The following is a 27,705-nucleotide window of genomic DNA, read 5'->3' as shown; positions in this document are numbered from 1 at the left end:
AAAATGACTCCTTTCCTGTGAATCCTAAGTCCAATTTTCTTTTAAAGGTTTTGCTTTTTGAATAAGGAAAAAATAACCCATCAAAAGTTGTGTTCTGGCCAACTGGATATCTTTTCACGTTAATCTATGCCCTTCAGAAAAGACGCTTCTTCGAAGTTCAAATAAGAAGGCAGGTAATTTTTTCTCTGCGTAAAACGAATATATTTCCTACAGCTGGAAATCCGTTTCTGGCAACAACCAATTCCCCCTCTTGTTCTGCATCATCTTTAGTCCTAGACATTTACTTGCGTGCTTTTCCTGAGGACAAAATGAAACAGAGAAGCATGGGATCCTTTCAAACCTAAAGTGCCACAATTAACTATGCTTCAACGTGCCTGTCTGTTGTGTTTCCAAACAAACAGGATTCTTACAGACAGGTTTATTTTGTTGAGCACGAATATGGAATAAGACAGGATCAATGCATAGGAACTCAAAAGAGTAGTACTGGAGTACTGCCAAAGAAGTACTGCAGCTCCACAACCCTATTGGCTTCTGACCTCAAGTAAATGAGCAAAGCTAAAGATAGGTCTATCGGAAGCAGGGAAAGCCAAGATGATAATGGGCCAAGGACAGGACAATATCCATAATATGTACTAGTATAACTACTACTATAACTTCATGTGGGAATCTTGCTGCTTTCCGTCATCACCTATGAAAACTTTGAACAACACTTCTTTTATAAACCATTACTGTAACGGATCTCCATTCTTTAAGACAGAGTTGAGTAAACACCAAGGATGACTAAAATGATCACTATTCAAAATAAATGAAATGTACATTCTGGAGCAACAGTCTAACCTGTAACCAGTTGCCATTGAGTTGATTCCGACTCATAGCAACCACGTTTATGTCAGAGTAGAACCGTGCTTTTCAATGGCTGGTTTTTTGCAAGTAGGTCACCACGCCTTTTTCCTGAGATACCTCTGGGTGAACTCCAACCTCCAACCTTTCAATTAGCAGCTGAGTACATTAATCATTTGCACCACTCAGGGATTCTACTAAATTTTCACCCGTGGATCATGGATCATTTCAGTAGGAAAAGAAACAAGAAATATAGGTGGCTCTGCTATCCAAATCAGAATATAGCAAAACTTGATTTCTAAGACACTCTATAAAGATAAATGAAAACAAGTGAGGGAGCAATCATTTCCATTTTAATTAAAAAATTAACAACATATAGAAAAGTACTTAAAATACTACATCTATGTGCCTTCCACTGAGATTATATGGATGTTAATGTTTTTACCAGGTTTACTGTACCTTTTTTTTAAGAAATGAATTTTATAGGTAATAAATTTCTTGATACTTCCTGCCTATATTCCCTCCTCTCCTAGTAATCATTATCCTTAAGTTTCTGGGTTATCATTCCAACATATGATCTTGTACTCCATATGTACACTTCCAAACACCATTTACTTGTTTCAGTAGTTTAAAAAAAAAACATGAATTATACTATACCATACATACACACACACACACACACACACACACACACTTCTGCACATAGCCACAAAAGTAGACTCAAACACACCAGTGATCATCAAGATGGCGCAAGACTGGACAAAGTTTTTTTCTACATACATATGGTCACCATGAGTCACAGTCAACTCAATGGCAACTCACAACAATAACAACATACTTCTGTAACTTTTCAGTCAGCATGTTTGTATTTGAGACTTATTCACGTTGCCACATTAACTGCTACACGGAATTCTATGCATTATGGAGCCACCAGTGTTTTACCCATATCTCTGTTGTTGTTGTTGTTGTTGTTTGGTGCTGTGGAGTTGATTCTGACTCACAGTAACCCCATGGGACAGAATAGAATGGCAGCATAGGGCTTTCTAGGCTATGATCTTTACAGGAACACATCACCAGATCTTTCTCCTGCAGCGTGGCTGGTAAGTTCAAACTGCCAACCTTTCGGTTAGCAGCCAAGCACTTAACCATTGTGCCACCAAGGCTCCTTTATCCATATCTCCATTGTTGTTGTTGCTGTGCGCCATCGAGTTGATTTTGACTCAAAGTGACCCTGCAGGACAGAGGAGAACTGCCCCACAGGGTTTCCAAGCCTGTAATCTTTATGGAAACAGACTGCCAATTCTTTCTCCCATAGAGCAGCTGGTGGGTTGCAATCACTGACCTTCCAGTTAGCAGCTGAGAGCTTTAATCCCTGCACCACCAGGACTCCTACCAATATCTCTACATAAAAAAACATAGGGCCAATTAAGTGTATGCCACTTTTTCATATTACGAACACTGAAATACGTATGTCTCCTTATGTACATGTGAAAACAGCAATTATTACTAAGCATAAAACATTAAAGAAAATCTAAAACTAGAAAACAGAAATAAGCTAATCTGGATACCAAAACAGAAAATCTACTTTGTTCAGCCTAAAAGTCATTTTATAGTGGCCTCAAAGGAAAAACTGCTTTCTTTCTCATGTGCCTCTTTCTTCCTTCATATTTTAAGAAATTAAAATTTCTAACAAAGTGAATAATACGTCTTACAGTTATAAAAATGACTACCCAAAGAGCCTTCGTTACATCTTGTTTTTCTCTCTGTTCCATGAATTTCAATAAGACTGAATATACGGGGGAAGGATGGGAGTGAGTTAGCTGTTGACTCTTCATCTTTCACTTGTTCTCTTTTTAAATATCACGTATGAGGGAATTCAAGTTATTTTTATAAAGCAGGAAACTGGGCAATTCATAGATTTCTCCGCTCAACCAAGAGCTTCTAAAAATGACAAGAAAAAAAGAGAGAAGAGAAGATATTTCAATGAAGCCTTACTTCCAAACAGAAGGCAATGCAATGTCAAATTAACTCAGGTGATGGAAAGAGAATGGTACAACCACTATGGCCCTCCGTAAGAGATCATAACTGCCCATTCCCTAATTTCTTTGGTACAAGGCTTCCTCTGACTCCAAGGCCTAGACTTTTCATCTAGGCCTGAAGTCTAGATGAAATAAAAGCACTAGATATGACGAGTGTGAGAAGAGAAAGAAAACCACCGTATGATCTCCATTAATTAAACTCCTATGATATTAAAGTGTGTAATGAGGGTGGAGGAGATGAGCTCTAAGTTCGTTCCTATAAACAACTATTTGAATTAAAAACCAACACAGCCAAAAAAAAAGAGAGGGCTAAGTAAACCCTGGTGGTATAGTGGTTAAGAGCTAGGCTGCTAACCAAAAGGTTGGCAGTTCGAATCCACCAGGCACTCCTTGGAAACCCTATGCGGCAGTTCTACTCTGTCCTATAGGGTGACTGTGAGTCAGAATTGACTCAACAGCAACGGGTTTTAAGGATATGAATAGACATTTCTCCAAAGAAGATATACAAATGGCCAATAAGCACACGAAAAGATGTTCAAGGTCATCGGGAAAAGGCCAGTAAGAACCACAATGAGAAACCACGTTGTAGAATGGCTATAACTTAAAAAAATAAAAAGAATATAAAAAAATTAAAAAAGATAAGTGCTGGCAAGAATTTGAAGAAATCGGAACCCTCATACACTGCTGGTGGGAATGTAAAATGGTACAGTTGCTTTAGACAGCTTGGCAATTCCTCAAAAAATTAAACAGTTACCATATGACCCAGCAATTGCATCTAGATATATATCTAAGATAATCAAGAATGCATGTCCACATAAAAACTTGTACATAAGTGTTCATATTAGCCTTGTTAATAATAGCGGAAAAGTGAAATAACTCAACGTCCACCAATGGATGGACAGACAACATGTAGTTTACCCATGTCATGGAATATTATCCAACCATAAAAAAGAATGAAGTATTAATAAATGGTATAACATGGATGAACCTTGAGAACATCATACTAAGTCAAAGAAGTCAAACACAAAAGGCCACATAGTGTATGACTCCATTTATATGAAATGACCAGAATAAGAAAGTTTGTACAGACAGGAAGTAGATAATGGTTGCCGGGGCTGAGGGAGGGGGAAATGACGTGTGATTGCTAATAGGTGCTGGGTTTCTTTTCAGGGTAATGAGAATATTCTGGAATTAGTGGTCATGGTTGCACAGTTCTGTGAATATAATAAAAACCATTGAGTTGTACACTTTAAAAGAGTGAATTTTTTATGGTATGTGAAACATATCTCAAAAAAAAAAAAAAGCCAAAAACTAGTCTCTTAAGGAAAATCAAGCTTGAGATGAGAAAAAAAAAATCAGTGCATATATGTAAAAGGATATCATATAACCACATATAAATGCATCTCAACAAATTCTGATTTGATGAAAAAAATATGTGGACAATTCAGTGGTATTACCTCTGAGGGAGGTAATCATTGTTCTAGCAAAGACTTATTGCTTTTAAGGCATAGAAGTCAATAGAGAGAAAGATCTAGATCAAGAATCTGGTTTTAACACTTGCCAACTGTGTGTGGCCTTAGCGAGCTACTCAACCTTTCTATTATTCAGTTACCTTTTCATTAAAGTAGAAATGATAGCACTTAAAAAAAAAAAGCACTTACCACTCAAAAATTCTTACAAATCTACTAAATGAAATAACATCTGTAAAGGGCTAACGGAGTGCCAAAGGTAAAGTAAGCACTCAAGTATTTAACTAGACAGGAAAGTTACTGTCAAACGTGTCCCAAAGTATAAATCTAAGAAAAACCCAATTAACAGGGGTAGCAGGTTTGTAGGGAGGTAGTATAATGCCTGAGAAGACAGGCTTAGGAAAAAAAAAAAGTATGGGAAATAAAATCTGCTTCTGTCATCCATACATTCCTACTTTATTGTTGTTGTTGTTAGATGCCGTCGAGTTGGTACCGACTCATAGCGACCCTATGCACAACAGAAAGAAACACTGCCCAGTCCTGAGCCATCCTTACAATCGTTGTTATGCGTGAGCTCATTGTTGCAGCCACTCTGTCAATCCACCTCGTTGAGGGTCTTCCTCTTTTCTGCTGACTCTGTACTCTGCCAAGCATGATGTCCTTCTCCAGGGACTGATCCCTCCTTACTCTTATCATCCTAGCCCCGTTTTATAAATACAGAAAGAGAGCCTCATAGAGGTTGAACAATGCTTTACAAAATAATCTTCACAATATTATAAAGTTTGTGTTCTGCCAAATACCAAAAAAAACAAACCAAACCTGGTACAGTCGAGTCGATCCCGACTCATAGCGACCCTATAGGACAGAGTAGAACTGCCCCATAGAGTTTCCAAGGAGCGCCTGGTGGATTTGAACTGCTGACCCTTTCGTTAGCAGCCGTAGCATTTAACCACTCACTACGCCACCAGGGTTTCCAATATGTCCTGCTAAAAACTTTTAAAGTCCAGTAGAATCCATAATATTGCAATTTGAAATAATTGTGTGTGTGTCTCAGCTAAAGATAAAATGAGATTATTCTTTGTAAGGCTCAAGAATTCTAGAAATATGAAAATGAGAAAAATATTTCACGGTAAGACCATAATTTATCTTTTCCATTTTACAAACATATTAATCTTCTTTTTCAAAATGGTAATCACTCTTCTCTTAAAAGGAACATTTAGTGAATTTCCTATAATCTGACTTCATACAGTTGAACTTATCTTTTTTCTCTCCACTTCCTCTGTAATTAAGGGTAACGATAGCCAAAATTCCTAGAAGACAAATTTAACTTTTATTTTAAAATCATCTAGTGATAGAAGTGCTTATGAGTCAAAATTATTTTAAACATTATTTGGTTAATGGAGGATCTTCTACTGAAAGATAAATGCGTAAAGATTACGTACCTTGTTTTTAAAATAAACCTCAATTGGCAAAATGAAACCAGCATACCCAGATTCTTCTACTTTGTAAGGTGGATCTTTGCACACTGCAACATTAAAAAAAGAATATAGGTGAGATGGGAATGACAAACACACATTCCTTTTTATTTAAAGAAAAAATAAAATCTCGTTCTACCATCTAGATCACCCCCCCCAATTTTCATTGCCCCTTGAGAACTCCACAGCTAAATCCCTAATCTATGATTTACTTTTCCAGAAATTGTAACAATATTTCCTAAAGAAATATTTAAGTTGTTTACTTAAATCTTGGGGTAGAGGGGGAGTTCACCACAGTCAGCCATAATCATCAGTATCTTGACCTCCGATTGCTATCACCTCACCCTAAAGCTTTAGGAAAACTGAAGATAGCTCCTTATGACCCAAAGTTTAAGAACAACTCTAAGTTTCCCGAGAAAAGCGTCTAGTCTTTAGTGTAAATCACTTCACCTCTAAATTCCTTGCATCTGTGAAAAGTCCTGATTTCTATATCCACATTTTGCAGGGGTATCTTCCTTCCTTAAAAAAAAAAAAAAGACTATCCCAAACCCAGAGTCTCTCAACAGTATCAATACCCATTAAGACACACCACCTCTGTGCCCAAAAAAGAATACTTACTGAAATACTGCTCTATACACAAAAACTTAAAATCTAAGCACATTATAAGAATATATAAGAAATAATAAGGACTATGTATTTTTTGTGAAGTTGGAAGGAAGTAAGATTATTTGGAAAGCTCTTAGGCAATGAGAGAGACCCTAAGAAAGTTAAGTATGGTTTTATCTCACTAAAATGTCCACTAAGCCGAAACTGACCACACACACACAAACAAGAAACAAACCCACTGCCGTGGATGGAGTTGATTCTGACTCCTAGTGACTCTATAGGACAGAGCAGAACTGCCCCATATAATTTCCAAGGCCATACTCTTTACAGCAGCAGACTGCCACATCTTTCTCCCACAGAGTGGTTCGTGGGTGCAAACCACCGACCTTTCCGTTAGCAGCTGAGTGCTTAACCACTGCACCACCAGGGCTCCCAAATCAACTATAAGTCAACTGAAATTATTCCAGCAAAGAACTGTATTTTGGTAGTATCACAAGAAGTAAAGATATATATGCCGAGTAGTACCAAGACACATAACCCTACTACTCCAAGTCCTCTTCAGCAGGGCTCCAGCCTACCTTTCCAGGCTTCCTCCCTTTGTTGCCTACCAAACCTGCTGTGCTTCATTTAAATGCATTATTTCCCCCCAAATACGCGGGTTTATGCCAGCATGTCCCACCTGTGCCTTCTTCTGTTATTCCATCACATCTTAAAGCTGCTCTTGATATCCTTTGCTAGTTCAAATCCCAGCTCCTGCTTAAAGCCTTTCTAGACCACAAGGTACTACCAACTCTTCATTTTACACTCCCAAAGCATTAATTGCCTGAATACTTGCTTGATACTCGACAGATTTCCTTATTACCATAAGTTCAGGAATCTCATCTAATTTCCTTTCATTCCTCAAGGACAGAAACAGTGTTTACCTCAGGAAGGTAAAAAGAAATAAAGGCTCAGGGTATGGTATCTTTTATACCTAGGTTCTAATCCCTAATTCACCTCATACTAGGCAGGCTATCTCTGGAAAGTTACTTCACCTCTCTGAACCTCAGGCTCTACTTCTGGACAGTTGCTGAGGCTTAAGCAGGATGATGCATATAAAAGACACAGCACGGGACTGGGCACACATTGAGTTCCCAATAAATGACTGAAGTGAGGCTGGAAATCTAACTATGAAGTACCCAATCATCTGGAAAATTTTTGGATGGTAACAGAAAGGAAAAAGCAAGTAGAGAGCTCTGGATTTGCATCAGGAGACTCAGGCTCACAACACTTAACTAAGGATTTTCTAGATTGCCTCCATTTTCCTCCCCTTTAAAAAAAAAAAAAAAAAAATTTTTTTTTTTTTTTAACCAGGAGGATAACTCCACCTATACATCTGTAAGCATAGCTGTCAGGATGCTAGAAGATGATGGGTAGCAAGACACAAGTGCGAGACATTTTTATTACAGAGGATGATAATGAACACGAAAACTGGTGAGACATTCCACTGATACAAATGTGATTACAAAGAGGTGTACTGAAAACAGGATTTCACCGCTGGGTAGTCTCCCTTAGCCCATCTTAGGAAAATGTCCCCAAACTGACATCAAGAAGAAATAAATCAGGAAGGAGATATCTCACCTGAACTTACAAGTTTCTATATTAAAAATAAAAAAGCAAAAGGAGTCAATCCTCCATCCCTGACCACCTGCCAATCTCTCTTGAATATTCAAATACACTGAACACTGAGGGACATGCCACTAAATATACTGAAAGCCCAAAACCCCATCCAAGCCAGAGGGCTGTGACACACAGAACATTCTGGGCTGCAGAGCTTTTCAGAAGAGCCGATTCAGTGTCCAGGTTGCTTGGGATTAATCATGTCAATGTCATTTGAAAGAAGTTTATTCTGTGGGCTGCTGAACATGGCAGAGAAGTTCTAGCTGTTTCTCTGTACCCCCTTTTGTATGTTGCAAATTTCTTTAGCAGATAAGGAATCTAGTCAATATACGTGTTAATACTGCAGGGATCTTGAAGGGTTTGGGGCAAGGGGCGGGGGTTGTCTTGTTTTACAGGGTGCCTTTCATGGGGTACTTGTCTATACTGGTGAGTGATCTCTGGCCATCTGTTCTCAGCCTATGACCAGTTTATCCTGCCATAAGAAGGCTTCTTCTTTATTGTGGCGGATACCCTGACAGCTCTTACACATCAAACTTGTGCCCACTATGTCAATGCCATTTGCAAATAATGACCAAGACTCTCTTAGTATATTAAAGGTTTGTACACAGGTGTGTAGATCGAGTTAGACACAGAGGAGACCGACAATGAAGTACATGAATGACACATACAGGTTTATTACCGTGGGTTCATGAGTAGAGAGGGGTACCAACCAGGACCAAGAGGAAGTTCATGCAGAGGGGTGAGCTCAACCAGCTGGTGAGGTGCAAGGCAGGGAGTAGCCCAGAGGCCACACTTTTATTGGGGTTTAGAGCATTGTTCGGTACATTTCCCACAAGTATGTAGGGTTGGTGGGTTTGAAGTATGCACACCTCAAATTCCTGGGGGTTCAGGGAAAACTGGGGCATAAGGCATGGAACATGTTATCTAAGTGAGCAGCTACGGGCAGGACAGCTGACTGAGTGACTTATCTGTGTGGGGCAGGGGCAGAAGAGGAGCTGAAGATAGGAACTAGGATGGATACTGAGGCAACAAGATTATGTAAGCCACAAATTGGCTTCATAATTGTATAATCATTTTCTCTATTCTGCATGCAAATTGCTCCTATTATAGGAAACAGCTGTTAGTGAGCATACCTTATACTTGAAGGTCTTAGATTTTTCTCAGCCCTCCAAAGGAAATGATCTGTAATGTATTAATATTCTACAGAAAACTGGTTTTATAAGAAACTGTGTACCAACTCATACCTCAGTTATTTTTAAATGCAAATTTTCATAAATAACAATGAACAACATCTGTAAATTACCCTGAGTTCTTAATAAGAAGCATACTGTCGCTACTTTATATACTCAATAAGCATGCCAGAAAAGCAGTAGCAATGTCAATACAAACTTGCAGTTCTAAACTGAAGGAAAGTCAAATAAGGAGAAGCTATTTATTTATTTGGGTATTTTATAATAAGAATCTCTAACATGAGTTTCCAAACTAGTTCTGAAAAAAATAGGAGTTAAAACTAAGAAACATTTTAGCCAATATGGATAATACATAAGATATAAAGCAATTATTCTTTTTTTTAATTTATGTAACATCATTCTTAATCTTATTCTCATTGTGTTTTGCCTCCTTCTGTATAATAGGCTAATTTTTACAGGCAGGTCTCCCACCGAACCTCCTCTGTTAACATCTTATAAGGTATTGTGTCCAAGGGTACGCAGTAGGTACAACTGCTTTTGTTTTTGTTTTGTTTTTGATTACTTTTTTAACTAATAGCACCATGGTTGGGATTTCCTTTTTTGTCACTCAGCAATACTTGTCAATATAAAAGTTCGGTTCCTACCCTAGTGTGTCACAGTTGGGTGGTACAATGGTTAAGTGCTCAGCTGCGAGCTGAAAAGTTAGCAGTTTGAGCCCACCCAGTTGCTTCGAAAGAGAAAGACCTGGTGATCTGCTCCCATAAAGATTACAGCCTGGAAAACCATATCAGCCAGTTCTATTTTGTCATACAGGGTCACTATGAGTGGAAAATCAACTGGATAGCACCTAACAACAGCAACAACAAGCATCTTAAACCCTTCGACTCATCCTTCTTGTTCTTCTCGCCAACGTCAATGCCCTCTGGTCCTCCTCTGTGACAGGGTGAGGCAGCTTCCATTTCAGAGGCTGCTCCTAATCTAAAAGTCTATTATCCTAAAGAGAAGTCGTAAGTGCTTCTAACTTAAAAGTGAAATGCATTTTGTTTTTTAGTATCTTCATTTAAGCCTAAAACATCTAACAGCTAAACACATCTGCTATTAACACAATCAGAAAATCAGGACAAGATAAAAAAAGTTCAAAATCATGCCTGAGTATTTTAAAGCGTATTCTGCCAAAGGCTTTTTTCTTAATTAGAGAAGAATTCTACTTTTATTAGACCAGGAAAAAAACAAATACTGAATTTCTTTAACAGAAGCTGCTTCCATGAAAAAAAAAAAAATCTGTAAATTAGATTTTCATTTTCTTGTTTCCATTCTTACTATGAAGTCAGATTAAATCTACTAAGACCCTGTTTTACATCTATAAATCAAACTAGAAACCTGATTCCTCAGGAACTTGATATAATTTAGTTAAAAGTGGCATATCAGCTCAAGTATTAAGGAACGAGACAACAGAACACGCTGATAGCATTTATGAGAAACACCACGCTTTTAAAAAAAGCTAGAACAAAAAATTAAATCTACTGTTCGCACATTAGGCAAAGTACATTATGTAAAGAGCTGTTGAGTGTTATGATTTTACTATATATTGCACTTGTAACATCCTTGTTCTTAATCACATTGAAGCATATTACACTGCTTTTTAAATAGAATGTATCCTGCCACAATGCAGTTAATCTTAATAGTAATTCCAGAACAGCATGCCCATACGAAAGATAGGTTGATGAATAGGTTTATGCCCTATTCAAGAAGATGAAACAGCTCGATAGAAAGATTAAATAAGGCTCCTGCCAGTGGTTGAATCTTAGAAGATCACAACTCAAACCAAATGTTACAGGCAAAGGTCAAACAAGAGAATAATTAAGGCTCTAACTTGAAGAGCTAGCTAATATTCACTCATTCAGCATAAGTCAGAAGAAAAATCCCTCCTCTTAAAGTGTGATCGTAATATCTTCCACTGAGTCACTTCCAATATGTAAATTATAAAACTGAATGAAGGTGAGCTGAGTTGCAAAACAGTCTTTACAGAGAACCACTCCAATTATGAGACTATTAGACCTTAAGTATAAAATTACACATTAAAATCTTATTATGTCATACTTTAAGAATAAATTCTAGGTTATTAAATATCAAACATTAATAGAAATAGGTATTTTGCTAAGAGCTTTTCAGTTAACTTTTGTAGAATTGTTATAGTTCAATGTATTTATATAATAAATAAAAGGAAGTTTACAAAGAATAAGTAAGCGCTTTGTGACCAGAATTCTTTTCCATTTTTTGAAATGAATGGCTAGCCACCAGTCCCAACCCATTCTAACAGGGGATTTAGCTAGATGGATGAACATATTCTTCTGTATGTACACATACCACCTATGAAATAGAAATACAAACTCAGCTATAAGAAAATGTGGAAAGTGTAAAATGCTAAAAGAAAAGGAAAGAGAAAAGGTGCTTATCATGCTAGTAAATATTTTTTGGAGGCGCTGTAACCTCATCTAGAGAAAAGCTTGGTTTATTTAAATTTACCATGGGACTGCATGATTTTATAAAAATTTTTCACTCCAGGTACTGCAATTTCCTATATGGAAAAACCCACTATCTGATTTAGTCTCTCTCCAAAATAGCCACATTTTTGGACAATGACATTGAAATCACCAAATGAACTAGGTAAATCCTGTGAATTAGTACATGTATGCCCATATCATGCTTTGTAGTAAATATAATTAACCAGAAACCCTACCAAAAAAATCAAGTAAGCTTCTCCTACTGTAACGATTCCTTTTCCTTCATATTCCGCTTTCATGGAGAAATGGTGGTAGATAAACTTTGAATCCATCCAGCTATAATCTGAGGTTGTGGAGGGTACAGACTAAACAACACAATTTAAAATATCACAGGAAGAAGTTTTTAATATTTTATAATGATTTATTTATAAGTAAATGCATCTGCTCTCAACATACTAGCTTCTCCCTAATAACCACACATATACTGCAAATAAGTCATTTTCTTTCCTACTTATGACAGAGAGCAGAAAGGTACTTGAAGGCAGCAAATATCAAATAATTTCTTCCTTAGAGATAATAATAAAGGTATGATTTATTCAACACCTTTCACCAAGTCCCTGAAAGATTGCTAATGTTACATAAATCCACAACATAAGTAAATAAACAGCGCAAGAGACCTGCCAGCAACCCCTTTTTACAGATGGAATATGACAACTTAAGCAATTTGCCCAGAGGTCAGAGAGCTAATTCCTGGCATTCAATCAATAGGTATTTATTAATGGCTTCTATGCCCAGTGCTCTGTACTGGATGCTTGGGAAATGCATGAAAAATGTTTTCTTCTTTTGGTTTATTTGCATCTTCTCATTTCTTACGATAACAAAAATTCTTAACTTGTACAATAAAAGAAAAAATCTTGAAAACAGGTGAATTCAAGAAGAGTCTGGAGAAGAGAGAGTTCTCTGGGATGTGAATAGGAAAGCCAGAAAGAACTGAGATCTGGGTCTCTCACCTGTGTTTCCTTTCACTGTCTATACCTTTTGCCTAGCAAAAAAAAAAAAAAAAATCCCCCAAACAAAACATACATTAATGATTCAATTTCAGAGAGAAATCAGATTTAGATTCAGCCAATCTGTCTTGCTCTGACATTTACTAGCTACAGTAGCTAACTTTAGGCAAGTTACTTCTTTCTACTTCATATTTTTCCATCCATAATATAATAAAAAACATTATTTGTAGATCAGATTTGATATACTACGTATTTTACGTGAAAATTGCTTTGTAAATCCTAAATTCCTACCAAACATCAGTCATAGCACATAGGTATTTTGCCAACAGGTGTGTGTACTTCCACTAAAAGGGGGCAAGAAGAAGGTGCAATTTAACCGAAATATTTGATCAGCCAAGAGTTAGGTGATGGAGATATTAAAACATAGTGTCTGCCTTCAAGGACCTCTTCCATTATTTTATGGCTGTAGAAACCTAGTTATTAAAAAAAAAAAAAAAAACTTGCTGTTGAGTCAAATCCAATTCACGGTGACCCCGACCCCATGTATGACAGAGTAGACCTATGCTCCACAGTGTATTCAGTGGCTGATCTTTTGGAAAATGACCAGGCCTTTCTTCTGAGGCTCCTCTGGGTAGATTCAAACCACCAAACTTTTGGTTAGCAAGCTGAGCACTTAAATAACTGTGACACCCAGGAACTCCTATAACTCTAGTAGGGTGTGGATATTACACCTCCACACCAATATAGCAAGTAGAATGAAGACTTGAAAAAAAATACTAGGATAACACTGTACTTCTAAACTATTAAGATGAAATACATTATGTAAGTTTGGAATTTTCTTCATTTGTTTACAAATATGGTTTACATGGACTTCATATTTTGGTTTAACGCTTTTATTAGCTCTACATTATCCATCACTTTGGAGCCCTGGTGGCACAGTGGTTAAGAGATCGGCCGCTAAACAAAAGGTGGCAGTTCGAATCCACCAGCAGCTCCTTGGAAACCCTATGGGGTAGTTCTGCTCTGTCCTATAGGGTCGCTGTGAGTTGGAATCCACTTGACAGCAAGGGCTTCGGGTTTGGTATCCATGACCTTCCTCCTAGCTTCATTTAGATAATGTGTTATGGCTGTCAAAATACATGTTTCTAGGGATTTGTTTAGATATTGAAAACCCGAACACTATGTAACTCTACTGAGATTTCCACATGCCTAAAAATTATTGAGGTAATAGAAAATAAAATTATAAACTGATAAACAACTTTTTCAAGTTGTCAATGAATTTCCTGGGGTGGGCTAATCTTCTGGGATGGTTCCTCCCACCACCACCCAATTACTTCCAACAAGTGCGTTGCTGTCCACTCACTCACTCCTCTCACAAACACTTCACATTTATCAGACCCCAGGATGAAAATGCAAGGATGAATAAAATAAGGGCTTGTCCTATAAAAGACTCTAATCAGATTATTTTCTATCTAGACATTTCAGATCCCAATTAAGAACTGCAACTCACCTCCCCATTTCCAGTTGCTGCCTTGAATCAATACAGGTGCCAAGTCTTTACTGTCCATAGTTGAACATTCTAGACTGAACAAACTTCAGGATTGTACTAACACAGTGGTTGAGATCTCGGCTGTCAACCGAAAGGCTGGCAGTCCGAATTCACCAGCTGCTCCTTGGAAACCCGATGGGGCAGTTCTACTCTGCCCTATAGGGTCACTATGAGTTAGAATCGACTCAACAGCAGCAGGTTTTGGTTTTATATAGAAATTGCAATGTGAGCATGTACAGGTTCCTAACTCAAAAGTTCTTGTTAATAATGTTTTTTTACAGAAGCTTTTTATGAGTTATAAGCTGTAACGCAAATATCAAATAAACCAAATTGACAAATATCTTAAATTATCTTAAATTCCAATCCATATCATTTACTTAACATTATCAGTTCAGCAACATAATCACAATTCGATCATCCCCTAGTCAGTCAAGACTGGATCACCCTTCACAAGAAAATTCAACAGCCATTCTTTCCATTTCGGCTGTGTTACTACACTGTACTTAAAAAAAAAAATCTTAGCTAAGACTCCATTAGTTCCATTACCCTAGAGCAGTGATCCCTGCATCGGCAACATGAGCACCACCTGAGAAACTGTGAGAAGACAGGCTTTCTCAGCCCCTACACAGATCTCTTGAACCCGAAACTCTGAGGGTAAGCTTTAGCAGTCTGTTTTCCCAAGCTTTCTAGGTGACTCTGGTGCCCACTCCAGTTTGGGGGCCACTGAACTAGCGATCCTCACACATACTCACCCTCATCGGAGCAGAGGCACACTGCTGTCAATCACTTATTCTCAGTACTCCTGTCACATTGCTGTTTTCTCCTTCACCAAACAGGTAAAGTTACTTCTTTTATCCCATAAATTACATCACTTTCTAAACCATTTTTTTCTTGTTAAAGAACTCTATACGATGATCCTCTAAAAATTCATTTTCTGTCAAATACTATTTGAACAATACGAAATTGTTATAACGTTCAGTTTCACCAACTCTAATTAAAAAAAAAAGACATAGAAGAATGACAGAAGAAAATGCTCGCGGGTAAGCTTATGATTTTTACTGTGATAATAACACAAGTGGTATGCCTGGAAGATACAGACGTGGTCACGGAAAAAACTTTCTACGCATCAGATGTTAAAAACAGTTGCTTTTCATTGGTTACTAAGAAATAGAATTGGGTCCAAAACTGCAACTTAATCCACCAGATAATACTCGAACTTTTCCCATAAAAAATGAAAAGGACGGAGTAATCCTGTAATGTCACTGCTATGAAAACCATAAACCTAAAAAAAACAAAGCGAAAGACAACAAAAAACCAACTATGCTAATAAACTCAAAAGAGCAAAGTAGCTGCAGGCTGCTTCCCAGTAGTGGACTCAGAGCCTGGCCCACACACAACAACGAACTACAAAACATAAATAATGATTGTGCAATTTTCAAACTACTACTGCACTACTTTGTAGTGATTGCACAAATAGAATTTATTGTACCAGACTCTTTCTTGATGTCTATTCCTAGAAAGCTAGAGATGATGCCCAATACAGTGTCAAATGCCTAAAGACACAGAATAAAGTTGACTCCTTAACTGATGATAAAATAACCAGCCTTTTGACACACACGGACTCTGACCCAACTGCAGCTGCTTCTGATTTCCAAGTGTCAGCTGGGAGTGTCTTTTACTGTCTCTCTGCTCCTAAACTTGCAATATATCATTTCTGTGGACTTCAACATTATTTCCATAACTCTTTAATTACTGCACTGCTTTGAAACAAAAGATTCTTCAGTAACTCCAGCTTAAGACCACACAGAAAGTTTTATAATAATTGGCTTACATAAATGAGTTGAGTAAATTGGAGGAGGGGGTTTGGAGTGGTAGTATATGTTAGACCCTAAATGCTACCTAAATTTAGATTAGATCACCTTGAAAATTATACTTGGGTAGATATTAATGTCTAAATGCACCCATGGATACCTGTATTTTCAATAACTAGCCAATTAATATTCATTATGCTGAGTCGATTCTCGTTGTTGCTCATAAATGGCCTATCCACTGTCTGCCCCTATATAGAAATCCATACATGACATATGGGTATTGTTATTAGCTGCCATTGAGTTAGGTCCCAAATCATGGTGACCCCATGTGTGATAGAGTATAACTGCCCCATAGGATTTTCTTTGCTATAATTTTTACAGGAGCAGATCACCAGGCCTTTTCTCCACAGAGCTGCTGGGTGGTTCAACCATAACCTTTCAGTTAGCAGCCAATCATAAACCGATTACAAACCCACTTGCGCCATTCAGGCTCCTATACACTACATATACTTATTCATACATTGCAAGTCTCAGTCTACACAACATCCCCTGCCTTCATTCAGCAGAAACTTTGGGTGCCACATCTTAGCTTTTATCCCATCTTGGTTTGATATCAACCTCCCTAAGGTCCCCTCTCTGATCCAGCTGTTGGCTCAAGAAGATAGTGCCCTATAAGCGGTTTTACTCAAGGAAGAGAAAAAAGCAGACCAAGGAAGTATTCTATGACTATAATTTAATGAGGACATCTAGGAACTGATTCTGAAGGCAACATCCACTGAAAGCACTTTAAAGAAATGACATTCAGTTGCGAGAACATGCTCTAATATGTCTATTCCAAATCCCACCGGAACTCACTGAATATTTTTAAATGATTCATAGGTGCAAAGGAGTAGTGTTCCAACTGATGAAGTACTTTATTATCATAAGGCAATATCCAAGACTCGTAGCTGAACTAGGATAACCTGATTCTATGAATTTATCAAAAGACTATGAGCCTAATATGGCCACTCACCAAACCAAAGCTTCAACGCTATTAGATACTGTGAAGCAATGGCAAGAAAAAAGAGAGAAATAAAGAAAAGAATGAAAAATCCATTGCCTTAAGAGCTGATTCCTGCATTTTAAAGGTCAGTATGATTTACACAAACTTAAGGCTCAAGGTGAAGTTATTTGTGCCGATGCAATGGCAGCTCTAGAAAGCAGAAACTCAAATGCAGCAGAAATGCCAACCACTTGATCATTAACAAGAATGCTTTACACAGTAAATTTTTAAAATGTGAAAGAGGGCAACTAAACTGATATCCCTCAATAATTTATATTAAAAAGGCACATCACATATCCCTAAGTCTTAACAAATTTTTACAAAGTTACCCATCAATTCTCCTTCCTCAGAAGCCATCCTGCATTTTATTAACTTGATAAAATTTCAAATTCTGGTCTGTTGCATTAAAAATAAGGCACAAAGCATCTTATCGGATGTTAATAAATGTACAAGACTGTTTAACACATAATAGTTTCATACAACTTGCTACTATGATACTGCTGTACTGAAATGACTCATACATATATTAAAACTATCCAACAGAAATATATCATTTATAACTGATTAAATATGGTGACTGCCTAGTTTGTTTAAAAAAATTAAAAACCCAGCCCTAAGGTGCTTGGGTTAGGATTGAAAGTCCCCTATTTTCATATTGATTTTATGGCGAAAATCACATCTGACTTCCATTATTTTGGCTTATATTATCTGTCTTTTCCAGGAATTTGGCATATTCTAATTATGAGGGCTACTGACCCACCAAAGTTGAGTCTTTCTCCAAAAGAGATATTTCATTTTAATGGGTTGAAAGCAGCATATCAGCAAAGCCATCAGTCAGGGTGTTATTTCAGTTAGCAGCAAAACTGTCCAAATGGAACAAACTATGCCTTTCACTGATACATATTTTCCTAAATATTAGGTATGAGAATGCTGACTGAAAATCTCTCCAATGGTTCTAAATTTATTTGATCCAAAAACAGGAACTGACTATCTCAACATTAAGACTCCTATTCGGTGAACACATTTCTGGAGAAATGCTGCATGATGAATATGGTTAATAAATCAGGGCAAAAACTGGTGCTGAAGCAATGAATACATTCTCTTGATTTTGTGCCATCTTCTCTACAAGTTTTGAAGAGGTAAGTCAATGGGTTTTTTAAGCATGCTGTTGTTGTTGTGTGCTGTCGAGTCCATTCTAAAAAACCGTCACCCTATAGGACAGAGTAGAACTGCCTCATGGGATTCCCTAGGCTGTAATCTTTATGGGAGCATATCACCAGGTCTCTTCTCCCACGGAGCCACTGGTGGGTTTGAATTGTCGACCTCTCAGCAGCTAAGTGCTTTAACCACTGTGCTACCAGGGCTCCTCTGAAGCATGCTGTTGTTGTTAGGTGCTGACGAGTTGATTCCAACTCATAGCAACCCAAAAATGACAGAGTAGAATTGCCCCACAGGGTTTTCTAGGTTGCAGTCTTTATGGGAGCAGATCACCAGGTCTTTTCTCCCACAGAGCCACTGGCTGGGTTTCATTTAAGCATGCTCCAAACCAAAACCTAACCCATTGCCGTCGAGTCGATTCCGACTCACAGTGACCTTACGGGACAGAGCAGAACTGCCCCACAGTTTCCAAGGAGCTCCTGATGGATTTGAACTGCTGACCTTTTGGTTAGCACCCATAGCACTTAACCACTACGCCACCAGGGTTTCCTTAAGCATGCTAAAAAAAAAAAAAAAAGCATGCTACAGACACCCAAATCAGATAAATACTTCCAAACAGAGAAAGCAACTTCGCTTTAATGAATATATCACAGAATCAAACATGCAGTTCAGCAAAAAGTCTCCTTGTAGTTTTCAGCATGTCGCACCCACGTTCCTTCTTTATTATACTATGTAAATCTATAGTATAATAAGGTATAATAATCACTTGTGAGATAGTATCAAAAAGAAGAGAAGAAAAAAAAAGCCAAAGAATTTATAATCTTGAAAAAAAAAAAAAAAAAGTAATGACCCCTTAATTCAAAAGTTACGGAGGACGTTAGAGTAAATGGTAAATACAACTATAAAATGAAAATCAAAAGTTTATAAAATTACATTGGAATACACTGGAATACAAGGTGGAAGTTCCTTGATGACATCAATGAAAACCAATCTTCTGAGCATTTAAAATGAATTTCTTTTTACATTCTAAGACTATATATTATCTTGAAGCTCCTCTACACCCATCTAAAAATAAGTAATGTCTTCATCCTGAAGCACTGATACTTTCATGGAACTGTTAATAACGATTATGATAAAAATTAGCAATTGGTTAAAATGCCATCGTTTAAAATTCATGTCAATAACTGTGGGATATGTTATGGAATATATCATTTAACACAAAACAAAAAGTCTTTACTATCTATGGATAAAAACCGAACTTTAAAAACCTATGGTCTTTGTTTTTTTCCATCATGCTATAAATACTTTGACAGACATTTTCACCTTTAATTGAACTAACTCTGGCTAGAACAGGGATATGGACTTTTGTGTCCTCCCTTCCCGGTGGCCCACTGGGATGAATGCCGAAGGGATTCCACGCAAGCTTTAGATGTCTTGGAATTACACCCTATTTGTTTTGGAACCATGGGTTCCTGTCTTATTAAATTCTTCCATTTGCCAGGAGACAACTGGAACAAATGAAAAAGTCTAATGTGTTGACTTCAAGGTTTGCTCTATCTGTCATGCTGGGAAATTTCAAGGTTTTTTCTGTTTTGTTTTTGTTTTTAAGGCAATAAACTCTACAAGTTGCTTATGCCCTTTGTTTTTGTAAGTAGTATTTTAGAGAGAAGAATACAACAACAGTTGGAGCCTCTGGTTTAAAATGGCATTTGGTGAGCAAACGCCGATGTGGCCTTTCTCATGTCCCCCATTAAACAGCTGTGAAAGTAGACCAAAAAAACATGAAAAACCCAACCATCCCAAACTGAAGCTGACCATAACCTATTGCATTTATGTGAGTATATTTTTCTGCTGACCAGAAGGATGATAAAACCAAACGGAAAAAATCCTCTCCTAACTGCTCAAGGGCCTCAAAGGCCTAGGCCTAGAGGCCAAGGTAGAATCACATAACTTCTGCCTTAGGCTCCCATTTCTCCTATGAAATGAGGGGAGGAACTAGTTTCCTTTCTGGCCCTATGGTTCTATTATTCCAGTAAGACACAGAGAGGTGCCACAGGAGAATCAAACAGGCACTAAACCCTAACAGCATGAGCTGTATTGGCAAACTCACTTTTACCATAAAATGAGATGAAAATTCCTGGGATAGAAAAGCAACAAAGAAAATCCTAAAGGGGAAGGCAGGTTTTCTATGAGCCCTGGGGGCACAGTGGTTAAGAATTACAGCTGCTAACCAAAAGGTCAGCAGTTCGAACCCACCAGCTGCTCCTCAAAAGCCCTATGGGGCAGTTCTACTCTGTCCTATAGGGTCACTTTGAGTCGGAATCGGCTCAACCACAGCAAGCTGGTATGTTTTGAAGACTGCTAACCATTAAACATTTAAGTATTTAGGATGATTTTATTTCTTAATTGGATGGTGGAAGAAAGTGCCGTTCCAGTCTTTGCGACTTCTATTCGCTATTTACAACTGCAAAAGTAGAAAATACAATCATCTAGGGTAGATCAAGAAAACCACAGCCTCATTGAAATACTAGAACCCCTAAGCCCTGCCTTAGAGCTGACTGTAGTCATGGCTCTAGCACGTGGAGGGATGAACAGGTCCTTTACAACTGACTGGTGATCTCAGATTCTTCTGGTACTGGTAAGAGCCTTGACAGGGAGGAGAACCTTGTTCCTCTCCCTCTGCAGTCTCCTCTCAGACACTTAGTCTGGAGTTAATGCACTTTGCATACGCTAAAGGCTCTCAATGAAAAGCAGCAGAGGGGAGAGAGGATGTAAGTCCAGTGAAGGTGAAAAGTCATTCTGTCTTGTTCAGCACTGTAATCCCCAGTGCCTAGTGCAACAGCTAGCACAGAGTAACTGCTGACTGACTGACTGAGTAGCCTCTCGAAAATAAGCCAGAAACGTAACACAGGACTTGGGTGATAAACTGCCAAAGGACGACTCAAACTACTGTCCAATGGCCTTATAAAGCCCTGAAAGCCCAGGCTCAAAGGCTCCCTCAATCATCTTCTCTCTCTCTGCAAACTATCACTGTAGTTAAGATGGAAGATGGAGTTTTGGCAAGGTGAAAAGAGCAGCAGACTGGGAGTAAGATGACCTGGTTTCAAGTTCTGTATCTCCCACTTAATAGCTAGAACCTGGGGCAAGTCATTCTAACCTCTCAGCTTTCCTCATATGTAACAAGGGAATACTTCACAGTATAGTTGTATTTAGAAATGAGGTCATGTGTGTGAAAGCACCTGGAGTGACGGAGGGAGAGATGAGGAGGGAGAGGAGGAGAAAGAAGAGGAGAGAGGGAAGGAGGGGCTGGCTACAGCAGAGGTGAAGTTCCATCTCCAGGAATTCAAAACAGAAGTTTCCATAGAGGGTTCGGACTAGCATAGCAGCTGTGGGAATGGACTTGAGAGGCTTTGTAAAGAAAGAGACTGACAGGACCTGATGACAGTTTAGATGTGAAGGCTGAGCATTAAAGAGATCCTGGTCTGCCCTCATCTGGCAAGGCCTGAATTCATTCCCTCCTGTTATTGGGGACATGATAAATCTCTTTAATTAGAGAGGAAGGTGGGTAATTTGGAAGGAACTGCTTAAAACGCTTTCCTTTACAAGTTTAATGTTTCTAATATGACACAATGCTGCTTACTGCTTTTTTTTTGTGGGGGGGGGGGTGGGTGGAATGGCCCTTTATATAGTTTTCGGGCTTCTTATGAAAGTTTTTTAATTTTGCACATGTGCCCCAAGGCAATTACTGTGAAGAGTGCCTTTTAAGAACTAGAACTATTTCTCTTGTTTTTTATATGGTTACTGCTACTAGTCATTCTTTACATCTAGATCGAACTATTTGTCTTCTTTCTTACAGTCCTTTTTTTTTTTTTTTTTAGCAAGAGGAAAAACAGGTGACTCCCACCCCTCTTGGACAAATCCTTAGAAAGAAACCAGAAGTTTTCAAATTAGTGCCCAGTTCTAAGCTGAGGCCTGCCCACAGGATGAACGAATGTATTTGACACAAAGAAAGTGGTCCAGAGAGGGGAAGAGAAGAAGGCCTGGGAGAGTCAGATACTGTGGCTTAGAGTCCTGGCTAACCACAAACTGGCTGGCTATGAGAGTTCAAGTGAGTCACTCTTTCCCTGAAACTCAGTTTTCTTAATGAGACATGTGTAGTAGCACCTGTCTAAGCTTTCGTTCTTGAGATGTTGTGAATAACTATTTTTTTTTTTTAAGTAAAAGTATTACAGAAATAAAAGCTGTAAAAAAAAAATTTTTTTTAATGTCACACCGATAGCCTTTGTTTATAGATATAACCAAATTTGGATAAGGCCCATAAAATATTTTGCAGGGAAATAATGCACCACAATGGTTCAATCTCCATAAGTCAAAACAATGCCTCAGTATATATAATAACACAGGCTGAGTTATATGCAAGTATGAATAGAAATTGCCTGCAGCCCAGGCTCTGAACCACTGCACCACAGTGCTTCATGGTGCCAACTTAAGCTTCTGAGTGCTTATGATATAAAATGTGGAAATATCACCCAAACCAAAACCAAATCCACTGCTGTTAAGTTGATCCCAACTCACAGCAACCCCACAGGATTTCCACGGCTATAAATCTCTACGGAAGCAGGCTCCCACATCTTTCTCCCGTGTTGCTGCTGGTGGTTTCAAACTGCTGATCTTTTGGTTAGCAGTCCACTGCCTTAACCACTGTGCCACTAGAGCTCCTTGGAAATATAGCAGTACCATAATCAAGTCTAGTCCTTTCTACAGATATAAGAGGCATTTCATCTGCTCCCTTCCTTCATCAGGATCCCTGAGTGGTGCAAACGATTAATGTGCTCAGCTGCTAATTGAAAGATTGACCGTTTGAGTTCACCCAAACGTATCTCAAAAGAAAAGCCTGGCAATCTACTTTCAAAGAATCGGCCATTGCAAATTCTATAGCGTACAGTTCTACTCTGACTCATATGGGGTGGCCATGAGTCAGAATCAACTTGACAGCAACTGGTTTTTGTTTTTCCCTTGTCAAACCTTGTATTTTTTCTCCCATTGACTTGGCTTCTGGAAAGTAGTTTTAAGGCAACAAAGAAGACAAAACGTAGAGGTAAAACATGAGAACTGAAATAAATCAGAAAGTAGTAGAAAGAACTGATGCTGTCTCTTTGAGAGCCAAACTATAGATCACAAACCTGTTGGGGCAGACCTGGAGCCTTTCCGTTTCAATCCTTCCTATTTCTTCAAAGAAAGGGGGCCTAGAAGTAAGCAGTGTGTGAAATGCTCATCCACTGGCCCATGACACCCCACTGCTTTCACTCCTGGCTCCTTGCCTTTCATATGGAGGCTTCCAGTTCTGTAAGTTTCCTTCATGCAAATGGATCCACTTGACCAATTCCTAGGCTGAGCTGAGCAAAGACAAATTTCCAGATGGAAACTCAACAATCGTGGATTGACAGCTTCAGATGGAGACAGCCTGCTGCTGGCCTATTTCAAAGCTGCATCTGAAAAGAGGGTCAGGATTCCTTTTCCTCCATATGTTGGAGAGACAGCCTAGCTCTACTGGGCTGGGCACTTCAGGACAGTTCTCTCAAGACATAAGCATGCTTTTGTACAATTCAATGGAACCAGGAAGATAACCAATTAATATTCATGGAGCACTCATGCACTGACTCACTGAACAGACCTTTGTATTCTTTTAGAAGAGAGAAAGGGCCATCCACTAAGATCCCATTTATTTTAAGACCCCAGAGTACCGCATGTAATGATGGACGTGTAGTAAATGTTCAGTTAAGTCCTTGACTGAACACATATTACGTGTTTTTGTTAGTTGCCAACAAGTTGGCTCTGTACATGGAAACCCCATGTACAACAGAATGAAATGTTGCCCAGTCCTGTACAATCTTCATAATCCATGTCATACTCAAGTCCACTGCTGCAGCCACTGTGTATTTTGAGTGCCTTTCAACCTAGGGGGCTCACCTTCCAGCACTATATCACACAATATTCTGTTATGACCCAAAGGGTTTTCACTGGCTACTTTTGGAAATAGATTACCAGGTATTTCTTCCTAGTCTGTCTTAGTCTGGAAGCTCTGCTAAAACCTGTCCACCATGGGTACCCTACTGGTATTTGAAATACCAGTGGCATAGCTTCTAACACACAAGCCACCACAGTGCAAGCCACTACAGTAAGACAAACTGATAGACAGCCAGTGGCTTTTAAGTGCTAGATACTACAAAAACAAAAATTATTAGAGCAGAAAGGCCATGTTCAAGAGGGAACAAAAGGCAAACCTGTAAATAAATCTTAAGAATGTGAGAACTGCAATGTTAGAAGTACTGGCCAGGTGTGATGATAGCACAAAAACACGAAACGGTCAGGGATGGTTTCATGGGAGGTATTCCTAAATCGGAGCCACAAAGCCATGAAAAACAGTATTGCTGGTAAAAACTTACTTATGATTCAGAACCTGAAGTAAGAAAAAGGAGAAATGAGAATAAGCAAACTGTTGCCAGTCCTACCAGAGCCAAGCTTTTACTGATGAATTCTCTAAGAGCAGTTTTCTTTTTTTTTTTAAAACTAGAACATTAATATACTTTTTCCTAGAGATAAACCTACATTTTTCAGTCAAAGGGATAAGCGTTACTAAATTTCCCGTTAAGACTTTTGGCCAAGTCTTGATTTAATTCCTCAAATGGTATCATAAGAGTCCACATTTTCTTCAGGGATCTGAAGGACCTCAGACCCAAAACAATGTAATCTAAGAGACATCTAAAGGGATGGCCTCAAGTTCTGCAGTTATCTTGTTTTATCATCCCTGATGTTTAAGGGATGTACATACACCTTGGAAGTTAGGAATCAAATTACTCCCCAACCCATGTAGGTCATTCTCTCGATAACATATCCTTGGTTTAAAAATTTCTTCCACTTTTTAGGCTTATAATACAAAAGAAAATTTAATTACTTCACATATACTTGGAAGAGGTTACAGTGTACTTATCAAAGTCAAGGCTGTGTCTGAAAAGCTAAAACAGCATTAAGAAAAAAGTCAAACAAAAGAAAAGTTCCTTCCGTTCCTTCCTTAGCAGTAAAAAATAAGCATTGCTCATGATTTTGGCTAAGACCATATACTAGTCAGTAACAACCTGAGTATTTAACACCCTGAGCCAGTCTTATCTTCTTCCTGTTACTACAACGGTGGGTGGATGGTTTTTTATTCAGTCAGGGCACATAAATTCATTACTCAATGATTGAAAGGGGTCTCAGGGGTTGAAATCAATGGCAATAGATTTAGGGTTTTTGTTTGTTTGTTTGTATTACCCACACAGAGGTCCCTGGATGGCACAAATTGTTTACATTCAACTACTAACCTAGTTTGAACCCACCTAATGATGCTGCAGAAGAAAGGCCTGCAATCTGCTTTCAAAAAGATTACAACCAAGAAAATCCTATAGAGAGCTACTACCCGGCATGCATGGGAATGCCAATGAATCAGAATCAACTTCATGGCAACAGGTTTTGTTATTACCCACATAAGGACATGATTTAAAAAAAAAAAAAGATTATGAGATGTTATAGAACCAATGGAATGGGGAAATAGCTGTCCTTTAAAATAACTGTGGCAGGCCATATCCTTACTACTTCTTATTTCAACCACAGCCTCAATCTGGTTAACTTTCTTAGGATTTCTCTGCTAGAATCAAAACATTAAATTGTCATTCAAAAGAATATTTTAATTATTAATGTAAAAACACTAAATCCCAGGGCTAAAATGTACACTGGGGTCATTCAAAACACCTCTCTCTAATTCAAGATGACCATATCTTAAAGCCATTCCAAATTAAGAATGTAATGGCTTCTTATAATTATGGTGAGCAGGCCTTTTAAATGTCAAATTCAGCTGGCAAACATTTCTAGTGTTCAGTAATTCAGGAAATATTTACTTACTTCTATCCTAAGTACCTCCTGCTCTAGCTTATTCTCATTTCTTCTCATGCTATCATCATATATTCTACATTCTTGATACTTCATGTATTTAAAGCTCTTTTCATCTCAAACCAAAGAGTTATGTTCCAAATTTTCTAAAGTTTTTAGTTATTATTTTAGTTTTTTTTAAAGACATTTAAAGTACTTGCACACTCTTTTGTTATGTAAATAAGAACCTACGTTCTTAATAGATGAAGCCCAAAGAGGACACTGTCGAATGAAAATGAGTTTATAAGCAGTCCCTTGAAATTTCACCTCCTAATTTGTACCTTATTATCATGATAAAAAAAAAAAAAAAAAAAATTTTTTTTTTTTTATTTTTTAAATCATGCCAGGCCCATAAGCCAATCCTTTACCAGGTTATTCTAGAACAGATGATTCTCTATGTCTTCTGCAGCTAAAACTTCTGATACCTTCTTGCTCAGTAAGTCTACACAGCCTCCATCTGGCATCTGAGACCTCTAACATATGTTGAAGAAATGTGCCCCAAACTTGTCTTCTCCAAGGGAGCCCTGGTGGTGCAGTGGTTAAGAGCTATGACTGCAAGCCAAAAGGCTTGCAGTTCAAATCTACCAGCTGCTTCTTGGAAACCCTATGGGGCAGTTCTACTCTGTCCTACAGGCTCACTATGAGTTGGAACTGACTCAACAGCAATATGTTTGGTTTTCTGTTTTGTTTTGTTTTATAGAGACAAGAAGTCTAGTAAGGCATTATCTCTTAATCCAAGAAAACCTGTCAATAGCTAGATCCTTCATCATCGCATTCTATATTTCGTTGTCTTAGTCACTGCTGAAGTAAAAAGTGATGTCCTACATAAATGTAACTTTTGATAGTAAGATCTCCTATCTATTACAAATTAGGAACTTTAACAATAACTAGTTGCCACCAAATCGGTGCCAACTCATGGTAGAGTAGAACCATGCTCCATAGGGTTTTGAATGGCTGATTTTTTGGAAGTAGATTGCCAGGCCTTTCTTCTGAGGTGCCTCTGGGTGGACTCAAACCGCCAACCTTTTGGTTAGTAGTCAAGCACATTTATCATTTTTACCACCCAGGGACTCCTGTTTTAACAACAGATTATCATAAAAACAGAGAGTTTCAATAACTCCTAAAGGAGGGGATAGATATTAAGGTAATTTATATAAGAGGCATTAAAGGATAGTTTTCTTTTTTTTTTTATCCAAAAAGAGTCCAAATGAGTGTATATATATTTCCCAGGTAAAACCTCTCCCATTAGAGGGGTTACCCACATATGTATCTTTGTCATTTACTTAGTCCTGTTGTTTTTTATACAAATTATTAAGTTTAATATATTATCTTATAACTTATTTTTTGAGTGACTGCTTATATCCTAATGGCAAATTTGTCACTCTCTTCTC

The 27,705-nt window shown here is 38.1% G+C and overlaps 1 protein-coding gene across 2 annotated transcripts in view; it reads right to left on the bottom strand.

Annotated features, from left to right (window-relative positions):
- MLLT3 (MLLT3 super elongation complex subunit) overlaps window positions 1-27,705 on the bottom strand; it is a 302,423-nt gene that overhangs the window by 127,489 nt on the left and 147,229 nt on the right. For both annotated transcript variants that reach the window (XM_064290449.1, XM_064290450.1), the window contains exon 3: window positions 5,791-5,873. In XM_064290449.1, the coding sequence (XP_064146519.1) occupies window positions 5,791-5,873 (83 nt within the window). The remainder of the gene's footprint in view (window positions 1-5,790; window positions 5,874-27,705) is intronic.

The sequence above is a fragment of the Loxodonta africana genome, chromosome 9 (genome assembly GCF_030014295.1).
Source record: "Loxodonta africana isolate mLoxAfr1 chromosome 9, mLoxAfr1.hap2, whole genome shotgun sequence".
NCBI lineage: Eukaryota > Metazoa > Chordata > Mammalia > Proboscidea > Elephantidae > Loxodonta > Loxodonta africana.
The sequence above is the reverse complement of the archived record's forward strand: the minus strand, read 5'-3'. Positions and strand labels throughout refer to the sequence as shown.